Here is an 8997-nt window from a genome sequence, read left to right as displayed (position 1 = left end):
AGAATTGAGATGATTAAATTGGAAGTACAGGGGATTCTTTTCTCAGTGGGAAATTCCTCTCCCAGGGACTGTGTGTGTGTTCGAATCAACATAGGTGCCAGCCGGTGGCAGTTCTCGCAGCCTCAAGGCCAGCTTATTGCCTTAATCACTCTCTCTCCTCATATCTATGTGTAACCCCTCCTGTTGGCTAGCCCAGTGTGAGGTTATTCAGCATAGGGGAAGCTTGTGACTTCTTACACCACTGTGGGGGGAGGGCTAGGCCTGAGGCTGCTTGGTGTGCTCTGCATTATGTGTGTGTGTGTGTGAGTGCACCTCAGACCAGACCCACTCCGACAAATCACCAGGAACAGGCTTTATTCTGTAAAAAACATAGAAGAGGAAAACAGTTCAGCAGCCCCTTCTCTCAGCATGCAGCCTGTGTGCTGCTTCTAGCACAGTCCTTGCTGAGACCCTGCTGGGGGCAGAGCTTACAGCACACAACACAGCCCCCTTGGAACACACGTTCCAACTGCCACAGTAACTAAACCCCACGTAACCAAGTCCAGGTTCTCCCTTTGTGTCACTTAAACTCCTCTCGGGGTGCCCTATAGCCCTTTCTGGACCTACCTGTAAAAAACATAGAACAGGAAAACAGTTCAGCAGCCCCTTCTCTCAGCATCAGCCTGTGTGCTGCTTCTAGCACAGTCCTTGCTGAGACCCTGCTGGGGGCAGAGGGCACATCCTGGCAGGAACCAGGAAGTTCTCCCAACATGCTGCAGTTTGTAGTCCACAACTTGTAGTTCCCAGGGCTGCTGCTGAAACACACTGGACCTTGGGCTACACCCTTCCCCCACTTATTGAAAGGGCGACCTTGTCCCTTTCCTTAATCAAAAACCTCTCAGCGTCCTGCTGCACGTCCCACAGCAGCTCTGGCTAACCCCCCAGTCTCTACTCTTCTTTCATCAGGCAGCCCTCTGTTGCAAATCGAGCCGGACAGGTGCCCTGCGCTGTCTTGTTGAGCGTCGTGGAGCTGGTGGGTTCTCTCTAGGCATCTCTTCAGTCTGGTCCCAGTCAGTCTGCCCTTCTCCGATCCAATTCAGTTCATTCAGACTCTCCTCCGTTTGGTCGGCCTCTTCTGTTACCCCCATGGTCTGGTCAGGCTCCTCCAGGTCAGAGAACTGAGAGTCTGAGTCAAAATTGTCTAGCTCTGGGGTCTCATTGCAGTGTAATCCTGACTCCCCCATGTCCCGGGTATCCCCTGTGTATGTCATCCCCCTACAGGTTTTCTTTCCTCTATAGCCCCCTGGACTATCTATAGGGCCTCTAGTAAGTTCTATTTCTGCCCCTGCCTCCAACGGGAGGCTTCCCTCATTTTCTGGCATGGCTTCCTGCATGTCTACTTCCCTGCCAACTGGTTGACTGACTCCACCAATAGGTAGAAACATGCATGGGGTAATTCGGTTACGATGTATCACCAGTTCCCCCCCTCCTGTTTCTGGCTGCACTACATAGACAGGCAAATCCCCTTGTCTTCTAATTACAATATAGGGAGTTGATTCCCATCTGTCTCCCAGTTTCTGTCTCCCTTTCTTTACCTTAGCTACTAGCATCCTGTCTCCAGGAATTAATGGGGCTTCTCGTGTCTGGCAGTCATAATACTTTTTCTGGTGATGTTTGGCAGCTTCAGATGCCTGTGCAGCCTGATGGTATGCTGTCTCCAGGCATTCTCTGAGGTGGGAGACGTACTCCTCCACCTCTAACCCCTCATTTCCTCGGTGGGGGAGACCCAAAGCTAGATCTATCTTCAGCTTTGGGTGCCGGCCAAACATTAAGAAGAATGGGGAAAACCCAGTGGATTCATGACGAGTGCAGTTGTAGGCATGAGTCATGGACTCAACATAGTCCTTCCAATTTGCTTTTTGCTCTGGACACAGGGTTCCCAGCATATTCATGAGTGTCCGGTTGAACCACTCAGTAGTCCCGTTCCCCTGGGGGTGATAGGGCGTGGTTCTGCTTTTTGAGATCCCCAACAGTTTCCAAAGCTGGACAAGGAGATTACTTTCAAAATTCCTCCCCTGGTCTGTATGTATCCTTTCAGGGATTCCATAGTTGCAGATGAAGTGTTTCCACATCACCTTGGCCACAGTAGATGCCCGTTGGTCACGAGTAGGATATGCCTGAGCATAGCGACTAAAGTGGTCAGTAACCACAAGGATATTCTTGATGCCCCCTCGGGATGGTTCCAGGGTGAGAAAGTCAATACATACTAGCTCCATGGGCCTACTGGTATGGATGGAGATCAGTGGAACTCTGTTTCCAGAGATGCCTCTCTTTCTTAGGCAGCACCTTTTGCAGGAAAGGCACCACTTCTGGATGGTGGACTGCATGCCTGGCCAATAACAGTGAGTGCGGATGAGGTCCACTGTACGGTCAATGCCCATGTGTCCCATGTCTGTGTGCAGAGCTTCAAACACTTCTCTCTGGAGTTTCTCTGGTAGCACAACTTGTTGGATCTGTCCCTCTCCTGGGATTGTTGTTCTCCTGTAAAGGATCCCTTCTACCAGCTGCAATCGTTTCCATTGGTTCAGTAATATCTTCACTGGTGTTACTTCCTTCCACCTCTCCCGGGCACTGGGTGTCCGCTGTCTGGGCAGGTAGGATCTTACTCGAGAGATTACTGCATCCTTTTCCTGCAGCCTCCTCAGTTCTTCCTTAGGCAGGCCTGGGATTAACTCTATGCCTGGCCAGTGGAGTGGCTCAGCTCCACCTATTGCTCTCCCTTGGCCATCACCCTGGGCTGCTATGGAAGACACATTGCATCCGGCATTCAGAACAGTAGCCACCTCCTCCCAGGGTAGTCGAGACAGACCATCAGCGTTGGCATTGCTTCTCCCAGGCCGGTACTTTATGTCAAAGTTAAACTCTGCCAGCTTTGCCATCCATCTTTGACTAGTTGCATCCAACCTATCGGAAGTAGTGACATAGGTTAGTGGATTGTTGTCAGTTAGCACTGTGAATTGGTGTCCTAGAAGATAGTCTCTAAATTTATCTGCAGCTGCTCATTTTAATGCCAAAAACTCCAGTTTATGGGCAGGATAATTTTTTTCTGAGGCAGTTAAGCGCCTGCTGGCATAAGCTATGACTCTCTCCTTTCCTAACTGAACCTGTGCCAGTACAGCTCCTAGACCCTCCGTAGATGCATCTGTCTGGAGAATGAATGGTGAACTGTAGTCAGCATAACCTAATATTGGTGCAGTTGTCAGCTTTGTTTTCAGCTCTGTAAAAGCCTGGTCACATTCCTTTGTCCAAACAAAACTTGGTATCTTAATAAGACCCCTCTTATTCCTCCTTCTACTCTGGGTGCCCCCTCCAGTTAGTCTGAATAATGGGGCTGCCAATTTGGAGTAGCCTTTGATGTATCTTCTGTAGTAGCCAGTAAACCCAAGAAACTGTAACACTTCCTTCCTGTTAGCGGGGATCCTCCAGTCTCTCACCTGCTGAACTTTATCTGGATCTGTTGCAATGCCTTGGGCAGATACTATGTGCCCAAGATATCGTACCTTTTCTCGTAGCAGATGACATTTTCTGGGCTTTAGCTTGAGCTTGTGTTGGCGGAGTCTATCAAAAACCATCTCCAAGCGCTGCAGATGCTCCTCAAAAGTACTGGAGAACACTATGACATCATCGAGATAAATCAATACTGCTGAGAAGTTTAGATCGCCCAAAACATGTGTCATCAACCTCTGGAAGGTAGCTGGTGCGTTCTGTAGACCAAAGGGCATCCGATTACATTCAAACAGTCCCATGGGGGTGATAAATGCAGTTTTGGGTTTATCTTCTTCTGCCATTTCTACCTGCCAATATCCTGAAGTAAGATCTAGTGTAGAGTAATATCTGGCTCCTCCTAAGGCATCCAGAGCTTCTTCCATACTGGGCAGAGGAAATGCATCCTGAGTGGTTTTAGCATTCAGCTGTCTGTAGTCAATGCACACTCTCATAGAGCCATCTTTCTTCCTTGCCACCACCATTGGTGAAGCATATGGGCTTTGACTTGGTCTTATTGCGCCCACCTCTGCCATACCCTGCAAGTGCTTGCGGACCTCCTGGTACTGTGCTGGAGGTATCCTCCGGTAGGGTTGTCTAACAGGAGTAGTGTCGATCAGGGGTATCCCATGCTTGACTGTGGAAGTACACCCCAAGTCAAGATCATTTTTAGAGAATACATCTGCGTTCCGCTTCAAAAGTTCTTCCAACATCTTCAGTTGATCTGGGTCCTGCACAGCTACCTGACTCAGGTATACTTCTGGCACCTCGGCATTGGCTTGTGCCTCTTCTCTCAGTGCTTGCCCTGGAGAGTAGTTTAAGCTGCTGCTCACGCTAGCCATGCTGTAGACTACTGATGCTGTAGCTAGATGCTGGTTCCTCCCTACTATTGCTGTTGTTTGTCCTACATTCTGCAGGTAAACATAAGCCTTCCCATGTTCAACATCTACTATACCTTCCTCCACCCTCAAATTCCCTGGCAGGTGACTCTTAGCATCAGGTTCAACCATAACAGTGTATGGCTCCCATCCTGCACCCCAAGGGGCCTTCACAGGTACAGTTTTTCCTTCTCCAGCTCTCAACAAGATGGGTTGCTTGCCAGTGTATCTCAAGGATGGTCTCTCTTGGCCAGAGATTACTTGCTTATAGGCTGCATGCCAGACTGGTGACTTCTCTTTCAGGCAATCTGGGAATTGGTTGCCCAATTGGTTGGCTAAATCCTGCCAGCTGGAACGTATGACATTTGTCCCCAACAACACAGGGACTCCCTGTCGGTACTTCGTTCCTGGCACCAGAAGGGCAGGGACTCCCTTGCAGGTTTGCCCAAGGAAAGATAAATCTAATTTGATAGCTCCTAGATGAGAGACTGCTTGGCCACCAGCACCCTCTATCAGGAGATCTACAGGTGTGGGATGTGACTTGCCCAGGGTAGGGTGATTTCTCCAGAAATCTTCTGTGATGGTTGTGACCTGCGACCCTGAATCAATTAGAGCCTTGCACAGAATACCATTCACTTCCACAATTTCCTCTGTCAAGGGCCCCACTAGGCTGGGAGGCCAGCTGGCAGATGGTCGGGTACACCTGGATGTTGTGCACACTGATGCTATTGGGGAACTTCTTACCAACTCTGTGCCCTTCACTTGCCCCTCAGTGTCAGGCTTTAGCAGTTTAAAGAGGAGGGAGCCTGAGAGAGTTGACGGCAGCCACAGGCTATGTGGCCTTCTTAAAACGGCCTCTGGTGACACGAGCACTGTTGTCAGGGGTACTTCCCTCACTTTCCCAGCTAGAATTTTGAGGTGCTGCCCTCATTGCTACACCTTGCTGCAATACCTGTGCCTCCAGCTGTCCCATTCTCACATGGCTCTGTTTCTGGAGGGCAGTCAGTTCCTGGACTAGTCCAGTTAGGCCCTTCATTGTCTCCAGCATTGCCTGATGCGGGGTACTGCTGGGTGGAGGTACCTCAGGGACAGCCTGCACAGCATCATCTGACGGGGCAGCTTGTTGCAGGCTATTTATCCTCTGGGCTGGCCCATGCATTCTACCCTCTACATTCCTCTCCCGGGCCAACTGACACAGTTCTTCTTGCAACTGTCGGAATGTCATGTAGCGAGGCTGCATAGGTGCCAACTTGTTCCGCACTTCTCGGTCCCGGATGCCCCGCATGAACTGTTGTGTCAGTTTATAGTCCTGATCAGGGAAGGATCGGCCCCGTTGGAGCTTCTCCTCTAACTCGATGGCATAGGCTGAGGCTGTTTCTCTAGGGCGTTGGCATCGCTCATAAAAGTCTGCCAAGGGGTCCAATGATAAATGACAGTCACTGTATTCTGCTCTAAGCTCTTCAACAGCTCGGGCTGGAAACTGCTCCTGAGGCGGCAGATTAAGGACTAATTTACGGGCTCCCCCACTTAGGTATCTGACAAGGGTGGGGAACTTCAGAGGCTCAGGAATGCCAGTGGCTGCTAGCAGATACTCTATATCTTTTATCCAGTCCTCAATGTCTACTCTGCAATCTGTACCACCACTGAAAACAGGCACCCCACAGATTTGGTGCTGTGCAGGGAGATATGGCACTGCTATGCTCTTCCCTAAGGTTTCCCCTCTAACAGCTATATCCTTAGCCACAGGGATCTCTAGGCCACGACACCCATTAGGGGTCTCTACTTTCACTGACACCAACCCCAGGTCATACCAATCCCCCTGGGCTCCAAACTGTGAGTTCATGCTGTCCTGGTGTGGCAGATTCCTAACTCTCTGCAAACTAATCAAGCTTCCCCTATCCGAGTCACGGCACCAGTAACTAAAAAATGTAACCCCTCCTGTTGGCTAGCCCAGTGTGAGGTTATTCAGCATAGGGGAAGCTTGTGACTTCTTACACCACTGTGGGAGGAGGGCTAGGCCTGAGGCTGCTTGGTGTGCTCTGCGTTGTGTATGTGTGAGTGCACCTCAGACCAGACCCACTCCGACAAATCACCAGGATCAGGCTTTATTCTGTAAAAAACATAGAACAGGAAAACAGTTCAGCAGCCCCTTCTCTCAGCATGCAGCCTGTGTGCTGCTTCTAGCACAGTCCTTGCTGAGACCCTGCTGGGGGCAGAGGGCACATCCTGGAAGGAACCAGGAAGTTCTCCCAACATGCCGCAGTTTGTAGTCCACAACTTGTAGTTCCCAGGGCTGCTGCTGAAACACACTGGACCTTGGGCTACATATGTTTTCAGCTTCTCAGGATCAGATGAGCCAGCATAGACTATGCTGATTTTATTGCTCCTTCTCTGTCCTGTATGCTTCAGGAACCTCAGAGAGGCAAATAAGATGGATGTGATTGGGGGGGGAGGGGGTGTCTGTCTGGCTACACCGCTTCATTAACTACTTCGGTCGTCTCCATTTGCATCTCTAGTCCGAACTAGGGATGCAGTGTAGATGTACCCAGAGAGATTATTACAGCCTCTTCCCGACTTGCGAACTGGTTATGGACCAAGCAATTGGTCCGTAACTCAGTTTGTTCGTAAGTCGGACCCCATAGAGTTACACGCGACTACGCGGTTCGTAAGCACGGATTGCATTTGTAACTCGGGGTCCATCATTCACGACAGCGGTCGGAAATGCGAACGGTCGTAAGTCGACCATTCGCAACTTGGGGACCAGCTATATTTTCTTTCTTCAGGCATGAGGATGGGAGGAGGGAAGCTTATTTCATTAACAAGTGTGAGGCACTCAGATACTACAATGATTAGTGCCTCCGAAAAGTCTACATGTATGTTCAGAAATGAGTAAGCAAATTTTAATCTAATGCCTCAGCACATAAACTGCTCACAGCTATGCTAAGACAGAAGTATGCCAGGCACATTGTTAGGGACTTGGTTCATCACTGGTGATTTCAAGCATAGGCCACTAGACTTCACGAGCAATGGGTCTAATCTAGCATTGCAAATCACTCATTACTTTTTTATTTTGAAATTATATTTGGCATCATTCAAAACTGTTTGTAGCTGCTGGGAAGAGCTATTCCATTAACAAGTGAATTTTTATATCTTGGTTGTATACTGGTTTAATAGGCAGAAGGGAAAACCCAGCTACTATTTCTGTCCTGTTTAGACCTGAAGTTGTCTCTGAGATAAATATGTCCTCACTGATACATTAGAGTCCTTCACTTTGGGGCCTTTCTCTATGTTCCAGTGAAAACTAACCTTGCTGGAAGCCACGCAGATAAACCCAGGAATAACACAACATCAGGCACTGTGATAGATTTCAAGGATGTTCCCCACCAAAGCAGCAATGCCTCATACTGATAACCCAGGACATCTGTGGGGACAGCCCTGAAGTGGCCCCCTTATCTCTTCCATCTCTTGGGCTGGCATAGACCTCGGGGGGGGGGGGGCAGCATGTTGAGGCTCTGGGGGGAAAAACTATATACATTGGACACCTTGCTATAAGCCACCTAATACAGCATTCCACAGAGTGTGATCTGTCCCCCCTCCAGAGCTCTGGAAGGGTTTCAAAAGCTATTTTTCACAAATTGGACTAGTAGCCCCTCCCCAAAATCCAAGCCCCCTTTTCTGCATCTGGCACGGTTTATTTGTTGGGAGTTTCTTTGGTGTAAATTGAAGCAAAGCCAGATTTACAGACAATCCCAAACCCGGATATGTTGTAAAAGCACTAGGAGAGCAGAACTGAGCTGCGACGAATGCAGGGAAGGCAGAGGCAAGGGTGCTACATGCTGTAGGGAAATTCAGCCTTAATTAACATAAAAACCTGTACCTAGGAAGAGAAAATCCATTCAGAAGTAGCTATATCATTTTACACAGTACAGTGCGTTCCTTTTCATCCTGAACCCTCCCCTCATATTTACTCTGGGGGGAGGAGGTGGCTACAGCTGAGGAGGGGAGGAGTCCACATGAGTCTTTTTACCACAAGACAGTGGCTGGCACCATGAGAAAAGTGAAGATCTGTGATCAAGAACTAATGGTTTCTCACGTGAATATGTCACAGAGACAGGTTCCTGGTGTTGCTCTTTTACTAAAGATGCAAAGCTGGGCGCTTGCGGGGTCAGCTTTCCTTTAAAAGAGAAACTGCTAACATTGAGTTAGGCTGTTTTCTACCATAACTTGTTTATGTATAAACCCCATTGCCTTGATGAGAGGTTGTAATGGGCTGCGTGCATACGTTCCCCAAAGTAATTTATAGAGCAGATTTTTTAAGAAAAACCATCCACATTGATGTAATACATTCCAGTGATGGAGACTCCACCATGACCCTTAGTAAATGTTCTAGTGGTTAATTACCTTGACTGTTAAAAATGTATACAAGAGACCCCCGCTTTGCGACGGCCCGATTTATGACCCCCTGCACTTTACGACCTTTTCCATAAGTGTGGAAGGGGCTAAATTCCCCCAGCTTACATCCTCGGCCCCACATTTACAATGGCATACGACACCTCTCTTAAATGCGGGCTCGAGTTACAACACCCCCAACTTGCAA

At 49.0% G+C, this 8997-nt stretch overlaps 1 protein-coding gene across 8 annotated transcripts in view; it reads right to left on the bottom strand.

The window, feature by feature from the left end:
- The window catches only part of ZNF697 (zinc finger protein 697), a 71175-nt gene that overhangs the window by 11741 nt on the left and 50437 nt on the right, over positions 1–8997 (bottom strand). The window contains exon 1 of one of the 8 annotated variants that reach the window (XR_012897060.1): positions 607–804. The exons of 5 other annotated variants lie outside the window; for them this stretch is intronic. Coding sequence is in view for 2 of the 3 variants with exons in the window: in XM_075904683.1 (XP_075760798.1) it covers positions 5233–6243 (1011 nt within the window). In the remaining variant the exon portion in view is untranslated. Of the gene's footprint in view, positions 1–606; positions 805–5232; positions 6511–8997 lie in introns of those variants that run through there. 2 more of the 8 variants (XM_075904683.1, XM_075904727.1) reach the window with 2 other exon arrangements.

The sequence above is a fragment of the Pelodiscus sinensis genome, chromosome 1, assembly GCF_049634645.1.
Source record: "Pelodiscus sinensis isolate JC-2024 chromosome 1, ASM4963464v1, whole genome shotgun sequence".
Lineage (NCBI taxonomy): Eukaryota > Metazoa > Chordata > Testudines > Trionychidae > Pelodiscus > Pelodiscus sinensis.
Note: the sequence above shows the minus strand (reverse complement) of the source record. Positions and strands in the feature narration are given on the sequence as shown.